The following is a 21,197-nucleotide window of genomic DNA, read 5'->3' on the forward strand; positions in this document are numbered from 1 at the left end:
GACACAATCGGAAGTATAACAAACAATATTTAATTTTACAATCCAATGAAATAATCTTATGAAAATTACCAAAATGAAAGTCAGTCAGTATATTCTCAGATATAGTCTAATCAAAATGCAGATTTCCAAAAAAGGCAAATCGAGGTGAAATAGAACATTTGACCTGCTTTGTAACTTGTATAATATCCAGGATCAGTGACCACAGCATGGATTTATAAAAGTCAGACCTTTGATCCGAGCTGTTTGCATTGTCCTGTCGGCAGTTCAATAATTAGTAGGTTTGTAAAGGAAAATGATTGTGGCATGAGTAGTATTAGATAAGATGTGTTTAAACTCTTAGGGAGGAGCGAGGGTCAAGTTCATTCAGCTGGTATAAATACAAAAAGAATCAGTGCATTGTGTGAACATGTTGGATGAGAAATGAAGAGTTATAGACGATTTTGCAATAGTGCATAAATGCATAAAATTGAAAAGGCAGCTTGAAAAGACTGTCCTATTATAAAAAAAAATGTTTTGTAAGAGCATTGGAATAAAAACAGGATAATACTGTCAATAGTATCAGCCAACGATCGTTGGTTTGGTTGACCGAGAAGCAGTGTTAGTGGCTTTATGGTGGGCTGTATACCCTAAAGAAAAAAACAAGATGGATAAACTAAAGCAGTGCATACACATGGGTGTCTTTGGTTCAGCTGTAGTGTACGGTCTTTATCAATTCGTCATTGTAGCTGAGGTAATAAGTTAAACAGTAAGCACCAATCCACATTTAACACAAAAATACTTGCTTTCCCATAATGCTGTTGACTTCATTATGGGGCTTCTCTTGGTTTATCTACAATGGGACATTTCGCTCAAGGCATCACAGTCATTGCATGTCTGAGCTCTGTGGCTCGGGGGGAAAGTTTGACATTGATCTAAACGGTGTTTCAGATCCCCTTTTGTTTGGTTTAGTATATTTGCATAGAGAGACGGAACTAGACCAATACGGTGTTTGCGTCAGCGTCGCTGTCGAGTCCCTCACAAGTTCTTCATGCAGACCTGGCAGCGGCTGATGCGTGACAGGAGCTGGCCCGCTTTGAGCGTCTCTGCTGACGGCTCACTGTGGAACGACTGATCTATGGAGGTTAGCCAGAAGCTCTGCTTGTTAGCAAAGTAGTGGCATGTGCCTTTGGCTCCGTTGCACTCGATGAACGGCGTTGTGCGGAAGTCCTCCAGGCAAGAGCCAGGCGACGACAAGGACTGACCTCCGCCTTCATTTCCTGCTGCTGTGTGCTGTGGAGACATGGGTGAGAGGGGGAGATATGAGGCAGGTGTGAAGTTAAATGTACACCATTTGCAATATTGTGTTTTTTTTTTTTTTTTTAGTCAAGAAATCCCAGGAAAAGACCAAAAACCAACAATGAATGAATGGCACTGTTGTGTTGGGTGACATCTTCAACGAACAAGAGAATAAACTTAATAACACATCGTCCTGCTGCCATAAATCCTCATCGGGACACCAAATCCACATCTGAAAATACTAATACCAAATACAAATACACAATTTACTCTTGAGAAGCGTTTGCTAAAAACCAAAATGCCACAAGCTATTTTGAGAAATAATGAAGCCTTATCAATCTGTGTCCCATTTAAACAATTACGATTACAAAAACATAAAATATCTTCCCAAACAAACTACACTGATTATTATCAAGTTGGATTGCTCTATCATGCAAATACATATTCCTTCATAGCACAAAGTAGGAGGACAATGTTCTTACATAACAAAGAGGATTTTTTTTTGCTATAGCAGATAATGTGGCCCAAAATGAATGAAAAACAGGAAACAAAATCCCAAACCACAATAGTGGTTTGGTGGAGGGGGAGGTGGCAACCTCTTTGTAACGAGAAGCATATTGTTATGGGAAATGTAAGCCTAAATGGATCTCAAACAATTTACTATTGTCAAGCTTAAAAATGCTTGACGGGGCTTTTTCATGAGACCCTCTCTAGTAAACACTTGCATCTCCACATTCCCTTTTTTTAACTTCCCAAAGCTCCTAATACAAGCTGAGTCGTAGTACCCATGATTACCCATGATAAGTAATCTGAAAATAGATAGTGCCTGTAAATCCCATCAACCATTGTCTCTTGTTTTGGTGTATCAAGGTCTCACTATTGACAACGAAATGATAACAATGGTTAAAATGTTGCTTATTAAACCGAGTTGTCTGGTAGGAACTTCACCATGAGGAAGGAGTAGCCGATCCACAGGCTGCGCCAGCCCGCCGGACACTGTGGGATGGTGATGTCCTGGCTGTGGATGGCGATGGCGACCGATGGCGCTTCGCATACTGAGCAGCGGCTGATATACGGCTTGATCTCTCCCTCTTCGACGGGCATCATGGGAAGAGGAGCGGTCGTCGACAGCCAGTAGGACTTATCATTCCTGCTGGCGTAGTAACAGATGTCTCCAGGATTGCAGTAGAGGAAGGGCATGCTGTTGAAGCGTTGGAGGCAGGAGCCAGCCAGACCTAGAGAAGACAAACAACCGGAGGACATTACGAATAAATGGCATTAAATACGGAGATATTTAATAATGATAATTTTTCTGTTCTTTAGAATTTCACACAAAATGAAAGCAGATCTTCAAAAAGAGATTTCCTATTAAGATGTCTTCTTGCTCTCATGTTCATTCATTTAGAGACAAATTCTGATTAAACTGAAAAGTCCTGAGAAAGCCCTGAACTGAAGACCCAATTGAATTAGACTTCGAGGAGGCGAGGACAAGCAGGGGAGAGGATTACAGTATATATCACAACTGAGAACACTGCTGGCGCTGCCCGAGAGCTCAAGAGATGACCGTGAGAAAGTGGAATAAAAAACATGTACGACCTTTTCTGTCATCAATCAAGTCCATTTATAGTTAAGTGTGTTTTCACTTTCTCTTTTTCAGCCCCATCCTGCCAGTACGCCTCGATTTGAAATTGAATAGTAAGGACACCAGCTGCTCTAAATGGCCCGGAATCAAACTCCGCCAGCAGCGAGCTCTGATGAGCCAGACTGCTCTGGAATGTCTTCTGCTTCATTGGATCACAATGTCTGTTCTGACAGGACTGTACTGTAACAAACTCACGCTGCACTGACCTCCAGTCTAACCCATTAACACAATCCCTGGAGGAGAATCATGCTTGTACCCTACAGGAGTTTTGAGATGGTAGTCACTGAGAAGATTAACGTACTGCACAACGCTTTCACAGTTCACACCCGGACTCACCAAGATCCTGATTGTGGGCCTTTTCCTGGCCCTCGAAGTACAGTAGACTGTAGCCGTCCCACAGTTTAGACATCCCCACGGGACACATGGGCGTCTGCTCTGTTTGACTGTGTTTCACCAGCAAGTAACCCACACTGACGCTACGGCCCGGCATACCAGGTAACCCAGGGATACCAGGGTTGCCACGGCGACCTATTGAGGAGTGAGGAATTCATTAATTAGGAATTCCATCATGCATTCACACATACTCATACATGCAGCACTGTGTAAGATGGTTAGGATATGTATCATGCAACCAGTTAGACTTTGTTCATATAAACAGACCTTGAGGAACTCAGTCCCCAGCGTAATGCTGATAATGCTTATTCCTTCACTAATGCAACTTTCACAAACAACAATAATAATGAAAACCCTCTCGGTAACTGGTTCCCTGCTCAGGAGTCGCCACCTACTTTAAATCCTTTAATCCAGGCTTATTAACCCTAATCCTAGGCTGCCTCACAGTGTCAGACGCACCTTCCATGCCTTGCAGGCCAGGGTGGCCCGATTGTCCATACTCTCCACGGAATCCTGGTGTTCCTGGTCTGCCACTAATCCCAGGCATGCCCTTCTGCCCACTGGGTCCAAAGAAACCTGTACAGAAAGAGGATACGCATCAAGGACGCTGGAGGTCTGTCGGAGTTGGGGGTACTTTTTTGCTTTCATTATATATATATATATATATATATATATATATATATATATATATATATATATATAGTTATTAACAACTAATTGTTTGTAGATCTATGCAATTTTAACTCCAAATAATGCACCAAATGCCTCTAAAAGACAAGACTTGCTATAGTTGAATATTTATGTTATTATATCACAGCCTTGGTCTGAAGATTTCATTCTTCTGGGAATGTTTGCCCTGTAAAATTATATTCTGTAAATCAAAGAGCAGATTAAGAAAACAACCAGATCCCCCTGTGCTGGACTGTGCGTCAGCTCATTCAGAAGTTGTTTTTACGCAGGGCAATGGCAGGGCAAACCCTCATTTTAGAACATCAACATACTGTATGACGACGCAGCCACAGCGGCTACAATGTCAACAACACGGAGCAAATGCATGAGAACTGCGAGGAGAGGATGAGGACGAGGTGAGGAGTAGAGGAGAGGACGAGGAGAGGATGAGGAGAGGACAAGGAGAGGACGAGGAGAGGACAAGGAGAGGGTGAGGAGAGGATGAGAAGAGGACGAGGAGAGGACAAGGAGAGGACGAGGAGAGGACGAGGAGAAGACAAGACGAGCGGAGGACGAGGAGAGGGTGAGGAGAGGACAAGACGAGGAGAGGACAAGATGAGGCGAGGATGAGGAGATGATGAGGAGAGGGCGAGGAGAGGACAAGGCGAGGAGAGGACAAGACGAGGAGAGGACGAGGCGAGGATGAGGAGAGGGTGAGGAGAGGGCGAGGAGAGGGCAAGGGCGAGGAGAGGACAAGGCGAGGAGAGGACAAGACGAGGAGAGGACGAGGCGAGGATGAGGAGAGGGTGAGGAGAGGGCGAGGAGAGGGCAAGGCAAGGAGAGGACGAGGCGAGGACAAGGTGAGGACAAGGTGAGGAGAGGATGAGGACGAGGTGAGGAGAGGACGAGGAGAGGACAAGTTGAGGACAAGGTGAGGAGAGGATGAGGACAAGGTGAGGAGTGGAGGAGAGGACAGGGAGAGAACGAGGAGAGGGCGAGGAGAGGACAAGGCGAGCGGAGGACGAGGAGAGGGCGAGGAGAGGATGAGAAGAGGACGAGGAGAGGACGAGGAGAGGACAAGGAGAGGGTGAGGAGAGGATGAGAAGAGGACGAGGAGAGGATGAGGAGAGGACAAGGAGAGGACAAGGAGAGGATGAGAAGAGGACGAGGAGAGGACAAGGAGAGGGCGGGATGAGGAGAGGACAAGGAGTAGACGAGGAGAGGGAGAGGAGAGGACAAGGAGAGGGTGAGGAGTAGACGAGGAGAGGGAGAGGAGAGGACGAGGAGAGGACAAGGAGAGGACAAGGAGAGGATGAGAAGAGGACGAGGAGAGGACAAGGAGAGGACAAGGAGAGGATGAGAAGAGGACGAGGAGAGGACAAGGAGAGGGCGGGATGAGGAGAGGACAAGGAGTAGACGAGGAGAGGGAGAGGAGAGGACAAGGAGAGGGTGAGGAGTAGACGAGGAGAGGACGAGGAGAGGACGAGGGAGTCAGGCAGCGTATAGATGTTTACCAGGTTACTGTAGTTTATAATAATGCAGGAACGTGATGATGCAGCCATTTCATAGGGGAGGGGGGCGAGGATGTAGCGATGCAGATTCACACCGTTTATATCACACATATAAAACATATTTTGATAGTGTATTTGTGTCTTTAATTTCCATTGCAGTTATACAATAGGCCTACAGGAAAAAAGAGGGTGCTGCAGCAGCACCACTTCCAGCGCCGAAGACCGTTTATTTTTCTGAGCCGGACATTTTACTTTGGGATGCTAAACAACAAATTGTAGTAATAAATAATTGTTTAATTCGAATAACTAACCTGCATCACCAGGGGGGCCATGTGGCCCTGGTTCCCCTTTGACCCCTGACGGTCCTTGGATACCCCACTGTCCGTCAGGGCCCCTTTCTCCTGGAATTGTGATGGGAATTGGAAGAGGACCCTGGTTTCCCGGGAACCCACGGAAACCTGCAGCACAGAAGCATGTTATGACCCAGACAAAAAAAGCACTCATCTGGTAACAAGTCTGTATATAAGGTGAAAGTGCCTTAATGACCTGGAGCTCCAGTGTTTCCTTTTGCACCAGCTGGCCCTCTTTCTCCCTTCACACCAGTGGCACCAGGATCACCCATCACTCCTTGCTCTCCTTTCCCTCCTGTAAGAAACAAGCATGACGAGATTGTTGGACACAGACTGTAGCTGGTGATCATATTATCACAGGTGCATTAATACGATTTTACAGGCCTGGACATAATTATTGGTTGAATGCCAGCAGAGCATGTATTACTCCCCCTTTCAGCTCTCAATGGTGCATTTTCTTTTCAGCTCGTGTATTTCTTTGCAATAAAAGAAAGTTGTAGGTTTACCGCAGAAGTTAGCATAGCTGGTTCCTTCGACAAAAAGCTGATAGGATTTTTAAATTGGATTTTGGATTATTGCAGAAAATAAGCTCTATAAACTCTCGTTTCTGATATTTAAAAGATCATCTTCACAAATGCATTTACATTTCAAATAGTGTAAATGCATTCTCCCGAAGTACAAAGCTAAAGTTACAAATGAACTAAACCATGGTCACATGACTTCATGTCACTACCACTAAGCCAAAGGCGGAGCCATAACTGCCTTTTTTAGGACTCAAGTATTTACTGATGTATGTGATATTGTACATTCTTAAAGTATGGTATTAAGGTATGAGTTATATATTTCTAGTTCATCATAGCTAATATTTTAATATGTATGTTTAATTCATTCATCGTTTTATTAGTATGCTGTGTTGAATGTTGTCCTGTTTGTCCTACACTATGACCTCACCAATGCAAGCTCCTACTAACGTCTGTTTTAAAGACAATGCTGTTAACTCAACTGAACTGCCAGTAATTCTTATAGTTCCAGTGTAAAGCAGCAGTAAGTGATACTGTACATTCCAAAGCCAAATTATTAAAGAGACTATTGTCATATTGTTGCCAGTGTCACAAGAGACATTTTATTATTTGTTCCAACTATAAATCATCATTATCATCCATGACTGGAAAAAACAATATAAGTTCAAGATCTGCAAAGCTTTCACTCGTCATTTCATCTCAAGCTACTTTTAAAGGCTTATCCTTGGAAAGATGAAAAACGTCATGCTTACCTTTCTTCCCAGAAACACCATGTTGCCCCCGGTCTCCGAATGAACCTCGATCTCCGTTGAATCCTTTCCTACCAGGGACGCCAGGAAACCCATTCAATCCTGATATACCCTTTTCTCCAGGGGTAGCATCCCCACCAGGAAATCCTCGGGCTCCGGGGAAACCTGAGAAACAAATCATTTAGGGTTAGTCAGATAAGATAATCAATAATCTTTCAGTGATTTATTTACCTTAATATATAATTTAAAACATCCATGCACCCAATAAAATCTGCAAAATCTTGTTGATCAAATGAAATGTAACTGACTTTCTTTCTTAAAACTGAAACGAAAAATATTAATACACTTGAGTATCGCAATGTAAAAAAGCACTGCTGTGATGTTGGCTGTTACTGTGACGAATGCAGATCCACCGTTCTAAAAAAAAACGTTTTAAAAAATGTTCTGTATGCATATGGTGGCGTAACCCGTGTCAGGATACACATCGTATCCAGATTTAAAAGTGACTGAGTGAATAAGTGAGTGATTTCAGACTCACTTTCTAAATTATGAAAGGTTTACCAAAAAGAGGAAGGTGGAGAAATATCACTCTGTTTCTCTAACAATGGCTTTCTTTGACCCAACTCTATCTTCTCACCTTGGTACCCTTTAGGTCCTACAGAGCCAGGGTCCCCACTACGTCCTGGTTTGTCTGGGGTTCCGTTTGGTCCTTCCGGGCCACGGAAACCTGGCAGTCCAGGTTGACCACGGTCACCTGAACAAGCGAAACACGGGATTGTCTCAAGACTTAAGATGGTTTAACCCAATTACAACATATGTTATATGTGGCTGTGAATCATTATTGGTTCTTTTATTCAGAACTCAGCAGGTTTCTGAGAGTACTTTTTGAATGAATGCAGAAGAGTATGGAGTAATGGCGAACCTAGAGGTCCCTGGAAGCCTTTAAAACCCACTGATCCAGGAGCACCTGGTTGGCTGTTGGGGTCACCGACCCCTCCCTTCTCTCCTTTGCCTCCTGATTCCCCAGCTGGTCCAGTGGTATCCAGACCTGATTACAATATGAACAGGAAACACACGTCTAACTTCTGAGGTCTTTACATAACTGTATGAATGAGACAAGTCACTTCTCATTGAAAGCATGGCTTCATATAATACTGAATATAAATGAGTAAATAAGCAGCAACTGAAGTTGAAGAAACATATTTAGGTGTTATTTCTTAAGACGTTAACCATATACTGCATGATATTAACACATCAAATGTTGATAAATCCTGATTGATGCACAATAGATGTGACATATTTTTTACCCACAAAGCCCCACCCCCAAGAAGAACCCTTAGAAAATCATGAATAAAGAAATCTCTCATGAGGAATAACAAAGACAGTCTTGCAATGTGCAGACAGTCGTATGTTCATGTTGGAGTCCATTATTCTTAGTAAGAAGCGGTTTGAGAAAATACATTTTTAGGGCAGTTAAGCTGTAATCAATTGATAAGAAAGTAGCATCTGACTCATTTAATTGGCAACATTCCTGGTATATATTTTTCATGAAAAGTGCACAGAACTGGTTTGAGTACCTGGTGTTCCAGGGATACCCTTTTGTCCTTTCAGTCCATGTAATCCATAAAGACCCTTCAGGCCAGGGGAACCTACACACATTCACATAGATGAGATAGAGGAACATGGTGGAAGTATGCACTTTGAAGAGCAAGAACGAAAAGGCACTGGTTTGGTTACCTTTGTTTCCTGGGAAGCCAGGAAAACCCGGATGTCCATCTTTTCCTGGAAGTCCAGCAAAGCCTTTCTGACCTTGGTTACCAGGAGTTCCAGTCTGACCATCGGAGCCTGCAGAAAAAAAATGGCATTCACAAGATTGCAATAAAATTGCAATACAATGTCTCGTTTAACATTTACTTAATGGGATTTGCTTACCTGGGTACCCCGCTACTCCTGGATCACCCGCCGCTCCCCTTTTCCCTTCGATTCCATCAAAGCCAGGTAAACCCTGTCCCCCTAATACTCCAAGTAACCCTTTCTGGCCTGTAAAGGAGGTATTAAACATCTCTTATCTGCCTCCAGTGAGACTGTAATTGTTGAGCAGAAATAAAAGCTGTATGAGCTACAGTTTGTACCTAGTTCTCCTGAAAGACCATGCTCTCCTCTAAATCCGGTGGTTCCTGGAAGGTCTACGCGTGGGCCTGTCTCACCTGTAATCCAAATTTGCTATCGGTTAAAATATTTTCATTACAATCGCTTTATAATGAGCACCCAGACGTCCATCTGTCTGGAGTTTAACATGTGATGTTGCACCTTTGATTCCTTTCCTTCCTTTGTCTCCGGATGCGCCGTAGGCACCAGGGCTTCCTTTACCCCCCTGAAAAGTAACATATGAGCATTTGATTTGGAATTCATCATTAGAGTATATTATGTGTGCATGAGTCGTTGCTATCAGAGAAATGTATTGAACATGTATTTAGCCAGGCATAGACACTTTGACTTTAGAAACCTCCAACAAGAGCTACAGAAGGCATAATGATGTCTGACAGTATGGCTCTGCTCACCGTGTTGCCTGACATTCCCTCAAAACCGGCAATTCCTCTATTTCCTGTTAGTCCTGGCATCCCCTTTATCCCTGGCAGCCCAACTGCACCCGGATCTCCATGGTGGCCTTTCTTATTGCTGGGGTCTCCAGGAAGACCATGAGTTCCCTCGAAGCCCGGTACGCCAGGCATACCCTTGATACCTTCAGAACAGATGAGAGGAAGTGAAGCGCGAGAGGACGGAGGGGGTGAGGAGGACAGAGTGACCGGTTTTTGATTGTAGCTACGCACCTCTCGGCCCAGTGAATCCTTGATTTCCATGTCCTCCACCTTCTCCCTTGGCTCCCTTCATGTCTTTTTTCATCTGGGGGTGGACATGAGGCTTGTCCCCGGGTGGTCCTCTCAAACCACGGTCACCTGGCAGACAGAGATGGTCAGTCACAGAGTTTATGTGGTGGTCTCAACAGACCACAACACACTTGAGACCCGATGGGACCCCAGACACTTTTAGAACAGAGCGGTCTCACCTTTCTCTCCACTTGGACCCTGTATTCCTTTCAAGCCAACTTGACCCAACAGCCCAGGTTCTCCACTGAGGCCGCTGAAGCCCTTCAACCCTATGTTACCCCTGATCCCATCAAAACCTGCCATGCCGGCAGACCCTTTGTATCCTGAGACAGAGAGGGACCATCAGATATCACAGAAAACCAAACAGTGGACAATATACTATAATAGATTTGATGTTATTAGATATTTACTTGTATTTAATTTGATTATCAAGGTTAATATCTGAGGAACAAACCCTTCATTCCTGGAAGTCCTGGATGTCCATCTCCACCCGTGAGTCCCACTTCACCTGAAGGGCCCGGCTCTCCAGTGAAACCATATTGACCCTGCGTACCTGGAGTGCCCTTTAATCCTATGGGACCTGGAGGACCCGGGTCTCCTTCAGTTCCCCTCTCTCCAGTGAAACCTGGTGAGCAGGATGCCAGAAGAAACAGGGACGTCAGATGTGAATAAGGACATTTCTGTGAGAGTGTTTGTCAGCATGCATGCTAACCTGGCTGTCCAGTACTCCCACGCGGCCCAGGTGGACCTGCTTGCCCAGGATCACCAGGGTATCCGTACTTGCCCGCTGGCCCAGGTCTGCCTTCCTCCCCCTGCAGGCCTAGAGGCCCAGTCTCACCCTTGAAGCCGATCATACCGGGCATGCCGGGCATTCCTACAGAAACAGATGAATGGGAACATTGGATAATAACTCAATCTTCCAAATTATGCCACTTATGCTGACAGTAAGATACAGGTAAGTCACAGGTTAGTGAAATAATCTGTGAGGTTTGAATATACGTAAGTGACAAGGGGCTAACCTGAGTGTCCGAACACTCCTGGATCACCGGTCTGCCCCTGATCTCCTTGAAGCCCAGGCAGCCCTTCGTCACCAGGGGATCCTTGCGATGCGCCAAAGACCTCTCCGTGAACACCCTTCTCGCCTTGTGCTCCGTACCGGCCCGGAACACCATGCACACCAGGGGCTCCTACTGAACCTGTGTTGCCAGGAAGCCCGAAGTCTCCACGGGGCCCGACAAAACCTGTATTGGACCAAGTATTAACGTTATAGACACATCAAAGATCAGATGACTTTCTGTCTACTGCCAAGTTTTCCTATCACTCCCTACCTGGTGGTCCAGGACGGCCACCTCTGCCTTGATCTCCTGTTTCTCCTTTGTCTCCAAGTTCTCCCCGTGGACCTTCTGGTCCTTTTTGACCCAGAGGACCTGTTGGTTCCCGAAATACAAACATGGCATCAACATTGACTCAAGGCAGGAACACTGCAGGCAAAATTCAGCACTAGGTATTATTATGTTACCTGGGAAACCTGGAAATCCAGTGGGTCCTGGAGGTCCAGGCAGCCCTGGAGCTCCTGGAACAGCATCGCAAGGACCTGAGAGTAGAATAAACTTTAGGGCAACATCATTGTTATATGTTAAGTTTAAACTGTTTTTGTGTAAAGGAATAATATGGTGGAAGTGATTTTTTTGTCCGCTGCCCAGCGTGGAGTGTTTTTCCCAACATGTCATTACATTAGCTGGTATCTCAGTACGTTAAATCTCAAATTTTAAACAACTCAAGAATTGTCATGCACACGAGCCAAATAATCCAGGAGCAAAAGCACAACGGAGTTGTTGCAAAGGGAGCAATAAGGTGAAAACTTCATTATACCAGCTACCTGTTACATCCACCTGCCCTCCGTCGCCTGTCGGACTACAGCCGCCTTTCAGTATGAAATGAGAGAGAATGAAAAAGAGAGAGAGAGGGAGAGAGAGGGAGAGAGAGAGAGGCATTCGGAACAGGAGTTACTCAAAAGCACAAGCATTATCTCAAACCAGCGTCGCTGCAGCTGGTTTGAGGGATGCAGCTCCTGCATCGAGGCGACAACAGGAGGGCAAAGAAAGAAAAGTTAATAAAATGGCAAAATGTAATCGTCATGCTTCCTCCTTTTTTGATGACAAGCTATTAATGTTCATTCCCGTTTCGCTGCGTTTGCATTTGAAGAGAGGCGAGGTAAAAAAATAAAATAAAAAATGAAATATTAGAGTTAAAACAGGTCGAATCACTGTAAAGCATTGAAGGCGAAATATGAAAAACCATAATAACTAAAGGAGGCAGTCAGTCTTCTCTCACCTGGGCGGCCAGGTGTTCCTGCAACTCCATCATAGCCTTTGATGCCGTCATCACCAGGTAAACCACGTTGACCTTTGTGCCCCCCAAGGACAGTACCGTCTGTGCCACTAAGCCCAGCTGCACCGGGTCGACCAGGACGACCTGGGAACCCTTTATCTCCCACTTGTCCTCTGGGACCTTCTCCCTGTTGGCATCAGACAGCAGGACAGGAAACAGTTCATCTACTGCAGGATACTTTGTCATGAATGAACGTAAAGAGAGAAGGCCCTCATATGAAACTCCCAATATGACTGGAGGACTCACAGGAAGACCTTGACTCCCAGGGGCACCAGGCAAACCATTTCGGCCTGGAACGCCCGACGCCCCTGGCACACCGTCTCGCCCGGGATCCCCTGCATCTCCAGGATATCCTGTAGTGATCACATACACATACGATCAGTATGCACACACAGTGGGTTGATGCCTGTTTGTGGCCCACGTGTACACAGGCGCTGATCTGAAATAACACACGGCACCTTTCTGTGTGGCCACAGTCGGGTCCCCTTTTCGACCTTTGTGGCCCTGCAGACCGTTGAGCCCAGGAGACCCCTGTGAGACACAGACAGGTGTGAGGAAACAGAGAAGGACAAACAGAAAAGAACAAATGGAGACTCAGTTATCCTTACGGGGAATCCGTCGTCTCCCTGGGGACCTGGCTCTCCTAAATCACCCTCCAGACCAAACTCCCCCGTCATCCCTGCGTCGCCACGGTCACCAGCAGGGCCACGTGATCCCGGCGCAGAGTGCACAATGCTGCATTCACACGCCCCATGGTCACCTAAATGCACACAGCGTTGCACCCACAGGTCAGCACCATCGTGCATTTCTAAGTATATTATTCATTTAAGTGATTCTTTCAGTTCTTTCACTACAGCACCTTTCACGCCTTTAAAGCCTGCGTTGCCGGGCCTTCCTCTCCCACCAGGAGCCCCCTTGGCGAATTCAGCCCCTAGAGACCAATAGAAATAGAGGCAAAATAGAAATACAGTAAAAGGTAGAGACATATTTATAGACTCACTCACTCACTCACTCACTCACTTATTCACTCTCTCACTCACTCACTCACTTATTCACTCACTCACTCACTCACTCACTCACTCACTCACTCACTCACTCACTCACTCACTCACTCACTCACTCACATGTTCCCTTGGGTCCTGGAGGGCCTCTGGCCCCTGCGCGCCCCTTGGAGCCTGAGGCTCCTGCAAAGTCTGCAGGGCGTCCTGGTTCCCCTATTTGGCCCTTCTCTCCTGGCTCCCCCTTTTTACCAAATGGCCCCATGGCATCCAAAACTGAGAGATACAAAAGGAGATTAACAGGAACATTTCTATAAAACCACCGTACTGCCGTAGTTATTTTGGAGGAAACCCGAAATGTTTTGTAAAAAAACTGATGCATTTATTTCAACACATACTCCTTTTGTGAAGTCACATTATAAAGACTAGATTTTATATATATATATATATATATATATATATATATATATATATATATATATACACCAAAATATTATATCTATGATGATAAATGAAGAGAACCTCAGAGTTCGACCATTGCAAGTCTCTTATAGGCTACTTGTATGTAGTATGTGGATGAATCTCTCTGTACTGCGGTCTACAGACCTAGTTGCTGTTGTGATTCCGATGCGGGACGTCCTGGGGGTCCGGGGGGGCCTTGGTCTCCGACAGGACCCCTATCTCCCAGTGGACCCGGCTCACCAGCAGGACCGGAAGTACCAACTTATCAAAGTAAAACAACAAAAAATAATTATTAGCATAATTAATTCTCATACAAGGCACTAATTGTAACCGCTTTAATCATGTGTTATATATAGCTCTGTAACAGAATTCTGTCTTGTATCCTCTTTTCAAGTAGATACAAATAATAATCATTAACAACACATTAGATTTCTCTTCTTCATTGCCACAATTGTTTTGAAATCCAAATGACACACATGCTCGAGCTTCAACGCATCACTGTTTCACAAGTTTCTGTGGTTTGTCAGAGTTCAGTAATGTCCCTTATTTCCTCACTGGGTTTCACTTCATCTAATTTCCTCGTAGCGCATGTCAGCACATGTCAGGCCGTGAGTTTCATCTTCACACTTTTCCTCTCGTGGCTGATTATTTCACGCTATTTCTCTGGCATCGATCAACTCACTTGCTGGAAACCAGGACCACGATGATGAAATCACTTCTCCTGGCTCGCCTCTCTCGCCCTGAAACACAAAACCTAACGTCAGCCTCTCAGTATTCTGTGGCTGCAGTTTCACTTGTCATATGAATGAATGAGATCACATGCTGGATGTGTACACATGGCATGGGGATGACTGTCACACATATCCTGTGGTTGTACTCTGTGTTCTCATTTTCCTTTTCATTTCAGATCCGTCCACTCAGAGACAAGATGTTTTAATGCAGATAATAACAAAAAGAGGAAGGAGTGAAGACACAGTTATTGACTATGTAATCGTCTGGGTGCAGAAATGACTTCTCACTTTAAAACCATCTCTGCCACTTGGTCCTGGTTCGCCGGAATCCCCCTGAAACAGAGTCGCCGAATTAAGTTTTAAAAGGACATTTCATTTTGTTGACACAAGGATGATGCAACACCCCACATGGTTCGCATATGCATACCCTCAGCCCGGGACGCCCGTCTGCACCAGCTGTACCCTAGGATGGCATCGACAGCACAATGTGAATTTAACAAATGTTAAGAGGCCAGTTTGTGGATGAAACGTGTAGAAATGGAGCCTGTGCTCACCCGTGGTCCGGGGAATCCCATCACGCCGGTTTCTCCTTTGTTGTCAGCCTTCAATGAGTCAATCATATCGTAAGAAAAGATGAGTGGAGGAATTGACATGCTGAGGTGGTTAATGTTAATATGTGTCCATATATATATATATATGTATTATATATGAGTGATCACACACCCGTTCTCCTATTTCTCCTTTCAGACCTTTGTCTCCATAAGGACCCTAAAATAACGAAAGAGGAGGATATTATTAGAGCGTGCGTCAATGACCATCTTTCAACATCACAGCAGCATAATGATAAATATCAGTATATGAATAAAGATGAACATCTACACACCGATGTTGGCTGAATTTGCTGATGAGTGGAGTTTCCCTGCGGCCCTGGCGGTCCGATGTCCCCCTGTGGTCAAAGTAGGAAATGCAGCACAAGTCAGTGAGAGAAACCAATCATAACCACAGTTACAAAATACTCAATTTCACGTGAAAGGCCTGCAATCAAATCCAATTAAAGGTAAAATTACAGAAGTACGAGGCCAAAATATTATTTAAGTATCAAAGAAAAAGTACTTGTTATGCAAAAAAAAAATCAGTTATTTAAATGAAACCATGTGAGACGATGAGAGGAACAGATTCAATAGATATCTGTGACGTGTAGACACTGTTATTTGTTATTTACAACAAGCAGAAATGGTTGTAAATCTCTCATTTTTATCTTCAAGATTGTATTTTTCTGAGTTTGTCATCTTTTTAAAATAAAAATCTAAATCTGAAGAAGGTGAGCTCTCAGAAAAATGCAGTGGATTAAATAGTGTAATATTTTCGTCTGAAATGTAACAGAATAGAGGCGTTTTCAAGCTACCAATTATTTCACAATGGAAAACTTTTATCCATCCATCCATCGTCTACTGCTTATCCTGTATTCAGGGTCGCTACTACTACTATGTGTATCATTATTTGGGAAAATACAACCGTTGAAGTTAAACTGAAGTGGATCAGATGACTTTTCCCTGCAGTGACAGCAAACCATGTTGTTGTCATAGCCTTTGCTTTACAATTCAAGCAGACTTGACTGATAGATATTAGCAGTGGATTTGACAAACATGTCGACTCACTTGATCTCCTCTGAGGCCCTTCAGCACTGTGGCCATAGAGCCCTGCCCAGAAACACAAAAAAATCACTTGAAGCTGCATTCATAAAATTAAAATTCCTGTTTGCTAACATTTCATGCAGTATTCTTGCATCAAATTATACTACAATAAATATATTATTGTTGTCTTACCTTTGGTCCACGGCGACCTGGAGGACCTTGAGGACCCTACAAGAAGACACAAACAGGATCCCAATGAGCACGTCTCATCATTATAGAAGGATCTTCAAACACACACACACACACACACACACACCTTTGGTCCCGGTATGCCTCTGTTACCCTGCCATCCTGGGTTTCCTGAAGGCCCCTGACAAAAATCACACAAAGGCAGAACATGAGAAAATGTTGGTTCTGACAACATTATATGTGATTGCGTCTCCAGGATCTTCACTGAATAATATGAATAATGTGTCTTACAAGTATTCCGCTGAACCCTGGCGTGCCTGGATCTCCCTGCGGAGAGACGGTCAGAGATTCATGAGGTTAATTAACAGCGATGTGAATCAGGCTGTCTTCAGAACAAAAGTCAGGTGTGGTGGTCACTCCTCTTCCTCACCCTGAAGCGCTCCATGTACACACTCAACTCCAGAGTGTCTCCCTTCTGTCCCTTCCAGCCTGCGCTTCCCTGAGGAATGAGGACAAAAGACAATGGTCACTTACAGGGAATCAAAAACTATGTCGTTTATAAATCGCTATCCAGGTTTGGAGTTGCGCTTACAGGAAAACCGGGTTGACCATCATAGCCAGGTTGCCCCAGCAACCCCGACTCTCCCTGTGTCCCGTTACAGCCGTCTGCACCTGGCTTCCCCCTGGGCCCAGCCTGTCCTGGGTGGCCCTGCGGAGCAAACGTCAATTCACAACTGATAAGTCAGAATCAATACAGTGAGCTTCTCTGGCATTCACCCACACGGCTGGATAGACTCACCGGAATGCCATCATTTCCAGCAAACCCAGGAACTCCGGTCATTCCCTGCAGAGCAGAATCACACATTAAACAAGAGGACAGACAGGAGTGTTGTGCTTTTTAACAATTAGATGAAATAGAGATGGATATTTTACCACATTTCCTTTAGGACCTATGACACCACCACGGCCAAAGTGGCCTTTCTGCCCCTTTGGTCCTTGGATGCCTTGATCACCTGGTCTTCCTGATGGCCCTTTGTGGCCCTGAGGACCAAGAGGCCCAGGGTGACCCTGATATCGGAGAGGTAAAAAAAAAATGAGTGGATCTGCTTCATTTCCAGGATGCAATGCAATAAATAAACTGTCAGCTGAACATTGGCTTAGAGTGTGTAGTATAATTCAGCTGAATTAATTATCTATTGATTTCTATTTATCATTAATGTCATTGGTGTTAGGAGTTTAACCAAAGCCGGGCTGACATTGGTGATATGTGTAACAAAAAAGTAAACCTACCTGTTAAAAATGTGTAATCAACCCAACCAAAGAATCAGAGAAATGCAAACCATTCTATTGGTTAATTGAACATATTTTTCACATTTGTACCCTAATTCCTTCCTATATATTACTTTTTTGCTTGTATTTTCATATTGCACCACAAGAGGGAGACAAACACCATTTTCTTTTTCTAATAAAATCCTCTCCTTCAGCACTCACTCATGCTCTCTACCCCCATCTTGTGGTCATACGGAGTAAATGTCCACTTTTCAGCTGATGGATGAAATACAATACAACTAAATACATACAAGCGGGCAAAATACAGTTTTACATTACAGATCTTTTTACTTATTTTCTAAGTTTAAGGGACAGAAATAATGCAGAGATTTGTAAACTCCATTTACTTCATATCCTCTTGTTTTAGAATCAACCTGGATAGTAGATCCAGTTTAAAAAACTGCGTGCTGAAATATATTTCCAGCATTCTTTCAAATAGAGCAGTGAAGACATTACGTTAAGGTCGATAAAAAGCCAGACTCAAATCTCCTTATTGGAAAAAATGGACCCTCATATTGGCCAAGCAAGCTCGGAAGGCAAAGCTTAAAGAGGATTTTGACTGCTGACTGTTTGAAACTGCAGACAGCCGCCTAATCTGAAAGCTAAATATAACAATTTGATTATGATGCTCAGAGTGATGAAAGAGAGAAGACAGGGGCGCCGATGGGAAGGAGGGAAAGTCTGACGGTGGCGGAAGAATGCTTCTGTTCTCCAAACCACACCTCATTTTTAAATATATGATTTTATCTTCTAATAAATAGATAGAGTGAGGATGTGTCTGCAGACTCGGCAGTTAAGTATGTGTCCTCTCTTTGCCCGCTTCACCAGGGCAACGAGCTTCAATATCAAACAGGTGCCCCAAACACAGACAGGGACAGTATCTCAGTGTTGTGGGTGTCTTTTACTGCTCTGGGGAAATGGACAGAGGAGAGACAGAATAACACGAGGACGGCACTTTTACAAGTGTCGAGGCCAAAGATACCATGGGAATCGGGCGTGTTTGCGTGGTTTGGGAGTTTGTGGGGTCAGCGAGTGATGACCCCTGAGGTTTGGGGGGGCCTGACAGCGTTCCTGTGAGAACCATTACACACACACACACACACACACGCACACACACACACACACACACACACACACACACACACTGCGCCTTGTTGAATGAAACTAGAGCCAAGGGTCTCGAACTAAATTAATAAAACTGCAGGGAGCCTAAACAATGTCAGACAACAATTCAAACAAGCTCACAGACAGATCAGATGCAGATCGGGAGAGATAAAGCCTTCGAACGTAGCGTAGCGTTGATGCGCGTGCATTCGTACGTGCAGCCCGCGTGGGCGTGCGTGCGGAAAATAGCTTTGTCTAAGGTTGGCTTTTTGAAACGGGAGATTTTTGTGTTTTGTCTTCAATCATGACCCAGCAGCTGTTGCCTATAGAGACAACGGTCCTGTCAAAACAACTCAAACCTGGCATGAATAACGGGCGCTGAGTTATACAGTGTGTGCTGCCAATTTTATTTTACGTTCACAGATGTAAACTGCTAGAGGGATGCAGGGATCGGTCAGTCGGCGATGTTATCACCATGCTGACTTTTCTTCAATACGCAGTCATATGATTGATGATAAATCACGGTGTCTAACTTCTAATATTGGCACCTAACTGAAAAAAAACATGCATGTAGTGATTAAAACAAATATTAACATCATAGTTCGATTAAATCATTTGCACTTGTTAAGATTATGTATATATTTTTTACAAATTCAGATCTGGAAATAAACTGTCATCTATTTCCTTTGCTATGGAATTCATATCCTTTATTGTTATGGTGGAAAAGAGGCCATCAGGGGACATGAAGTAAGGTGAGCTCTACCAATATCATCACACTTAAATCATTCAATTAATCAAGCCTAATTTTCTAAAGAGAAATGGTTCTGACGAAGAAATAATTTGCTATAATTCACATGGAGGGATAAGTATAAATATACAGTGACAGAGGGTGTGTGTGTGTGTGTGTGTGTGTGTGTGTGTGTGTGTGTGTGTGTGTGTGTGTGTGTGTGTGTATAAGAATGCTAGTGCATAAGAGATCCTTGTCTAGAGTACTTGCATGTTCACTATGTGCACTGGTCTTTATCTTTCTGCAAGGCTTAAACAGAGAGCTGATAAATACCAGTCTGCTTTCTTAGCTGATAACGGGGGAGATGTTTTTAAATGCATACTTGTGTGTGTGTGTGCATGTGTGTGTGTGTTACAATACCAACAGCTACAAATGCTGCATCGACTGTTAACACTCAAAAATACAGTGTCAGCAGGAAACGGTTTAGCTAGATATACATTACCAACATAATGAGTCCCTCATCGTAACTTTGTTTCCCGTATTTAAGGGAATATTTGATCTCTTTAGGTAGAATTTATGGCTGAGCTGTTGTATTGGATTGCATCAGATTGTACGTAATAAAAGTTTAACTCGATTGTTTTTTTTGCTGCCTTTACACATTGTCCTGTAAGAACTGTAAGAACTGTAAGAACTATTCTGAGCCTCTGAGAACATCTGAATCAAACCGACCTGACCCGACAGCAGCACGCTGTACTGTTCCATTATAACTCTGGGTGTTCATCATTTCCCTTCACCTCTCTCCTCTCCTGAGCTAAATCTCCCTCCAGTCCTCCCGAGTCTTTAATTACCAGTCCTCCACAGCTTCACTTCCTTCATGCCTCCACACTCCCCATTCTTATCTGCTCAGACCACTTCCATCCAGCATTTCCTCCCCTCATCTCTCTCCAACTCTCCAGTGCTCTCACATCCTTTTGCATCTCTTCATACCCTCCTTTTTCTTTCTTGCCCTTTCGCTTCCTGTCTCTGCTGGGTGGAAGAGTGACCACATGCAAGCCTACAAATCAGCATACGTTGCCATCTAGACGCTAAATGGAAGAAACTCCAGAAGGTTCAGGTTGAGCGAATGTCAAGGCTGGTTAATTAACATTAGAAAGAAGGATAAAGCATCTTCAGCGGCGTGGCGTGGTAAACTTGTGAACCCGTGTAAACAGAAGACCTGACATGTAGATCAGAGGAAGTTGAGCGCTCTTCAAACAGAAATGTCTTGGATTCACTAAACACACACATGCATGTCTGTTTAGTTCCTCTCTGTCTTTGAACGCCGGTCATGACTTCACCAGATTATGAAGCTCATGGAGACACATGCAAGCTGCCCTCTGTCTGTTCCCTTCTGCCTACAGACGGCTCATGTCATACCTTCATGTCTCGTGAGCTTCATGATGGGATACGACGAGCCATCAATCAGCAGAGGAATCCGTGGAAGTCACAGGGGGAAGGAGAAGGAAATGAAACAGGCGAGAGGGTAATAATCTCCAGGAGTTATAGATAGGCTGGTCAATTTCATTTAGTGTACAGTATATGGTCACCCCCCCCTCCCAAAAAAATGCAAATTGGTCTCAGGGGGCTTTACAGTC

At 44.3% G+C, this 21,197-nt stretch overlaps 1 protein-coding gene across 3 annotated transcripts in view; it reads right to left on the minus strand.

Annotated features, from left to right (window-relative positions):
* Positions 1 to 9: 9 nt before the first annotated feature.
* col4a2 (collagen, type IV, alpha 2) overlaps positions 10 to 21,197 on the minus strand; it is a 49,031-nt gene continuing 27,843 nt past the window's right edge. For 2 of the 3 annotated variants that reach the window (XM_084023411.1, XM_084023412.1), the window contains exons 5-48: positions 17,337 to 17,471; positions 17,203 to 17,247; positions 16,996 to 17,112; positions 16,834 to 16,902; positions 16,695 to 16,730; positions 16,531 to 16,584; positions 16,407 to 16,442; positions 16,239 to 16,280; positions 15,464 to 15,526; positions 15,304 to 15,348; positions 15,135 to 15,182; positions 15,008 to 15,043; positions 14,869 to 14,913; positions 14,532 to 14,589; positions 13,994 to 14,110; positions 13,514 to 13,663; positions 13,249 to 13,320; positions 12,998 to 13,149; positions 12,848 to 12,920; positions 12,636 to 12,742; positions 12,333 to 12,516; positions 11,878 to 11,922; positions 11,518 to 11,592; positions 11,327 to 11,425; positions 11,018 to 11,239; positions 10,711 to 10,872; positions 10,453 to 10,623; positions 10,178 to 10,321; positions 9,942 to 10,067; positions 9,672 to 9,853; positions 9,421 to 9,484; positions 9,243 to 9,317; positions 9,043 to 9,150; positions 8,848 to 8,955; positions 8,688 to 8,759; positions 8,033 to 8,158; positions 7,748 to 7,864; positions 7,114 to 7,275; positions 6,037 to 6,135; positions 5,802 to 5,948; positions 3,770 to 3,886; positions 3,254 to 3,445; positions 2,224 to 2,510; positions 10 to 1,269 (exon numbers count right to left, since the gene is read on the minus strand). In XM_084023411.1, the coding sequence (XP_083879537.1) occupies positions 1,015 to 1,269; positions 2,224 to 2,510; positions 3,254 to 3,445; positions 3,770 to 3,886; positions 5,802 to 5,948; positions 6,037 to 6,135; positions 7,114 to 7,275; positions 7,748 to 7,864; positions 8,033 to 8,158; positions 8,688 to 8,759; positions 8,848 to 8,955; positions 9,043 to 9,150; positions 9,243 to 9,317; positions 9,421 to 9,484; positions 9,672 to 9,853; positions 9,942 to 10,067; positions 10,178 to 10,321; positions 10,453 to 10,623; positions 10,711 to 10,872; positions 11,018 to 11,239; positions 11,327 to 11,425; positions 11,518 to 11,592; positions 11,878 to 11,922; positions 12,333 to 12,516; positions 12,636 to 12,742; positions 12,848 to 12,920; positions 12,998 to 13,149; positions 13,249 to 13,320; positions 13,514 to 13,663; positions 13,994 to 14,110; positions 14,532 to 14,589; positions 14,869 to 14,913; positions 15,008 to 15,043; positions 15,135 to 15,182; positions 15,304 to 15,348; positions 15,464 to 15,526; positions 16,239 to 16,280; positions 16,407 to 16,442; positions 16,531 to 16,584; positions 16,695 to 16,730; positions 16,834 to 16,902; positions 16,996 to 17,112; positions 17,203 to 17,247; positions 17,337 to 17,471 (4,839 nt within the window). In that variant the 3' untranslated portion in view covers positions 10 to 1,014. The remainder of the gene's footprint in view (positions 1,270 to 2,223; positions 2,511 to 3,253; positions 3,446 to 3,769; positions 3,887 to 5,801; positions 5,949 to 6,036; positions 6,136 to 7,113; positions 7,276 to 7,747; positions 7,865 to 8,032; positions 8,159 to 8,687; positions 8,760 to 8,847; positions 8,956 to 9,042; positions 9,151 to 9,242; positions 9,318 to 9,420; positions 9,485 to 9,671; positions 9,854 to 9,941; positions 10,068 to 10,177; positions 10,322 to 10,452; positions 10,624 to 10,710; positions 10,873 to 11,017; positions 11,240 to 11,326; positions 11,426 to 11,517; positions 11,593 to 11,877; positions 11,923 to 12,332; positions 12,517 to 12,635; positions 12,743 to 12,847; positions 12,921 to 12,997; positions 13,150 to 13,248; positions 13,321 to 13,513; positions 13,664 to 13,993; positions 14,111 to 14,531; positions 14,590 to 14,868; positions 14,914 to 15,007; positions 15,044 to 15,134; positions 15,183 to 15,303; positions 15,349 to 15,463; positions 15,527 to 16,238; positions 16,281 to 16,406; positions 16,443 to 16,530; positions 16,585 to 16,694; positions 16,731 to 16,833; positions 16,903 to 16,995; positions 17,113 to 17,202; positions 17,248 to 17,336; positions 17,472 to 21,197) is intronic. The other variant, XM_084023413.1, reaches the window with a different exon arrangement.

The sequence above is a fragment of the Eutrigla gurnardus genome, assembly GCF_963514095.1.
Source record: "Eutrigla gurnardus genome assembly, chromosome: 12".
In the NCBI taxonomy this organism is placed as follows: Eukaryota; Metazoa; Chordata; class Actinopteri; order Perciformes; family Triglidae; genus Eutrigla; species Eutrigla gurnardus.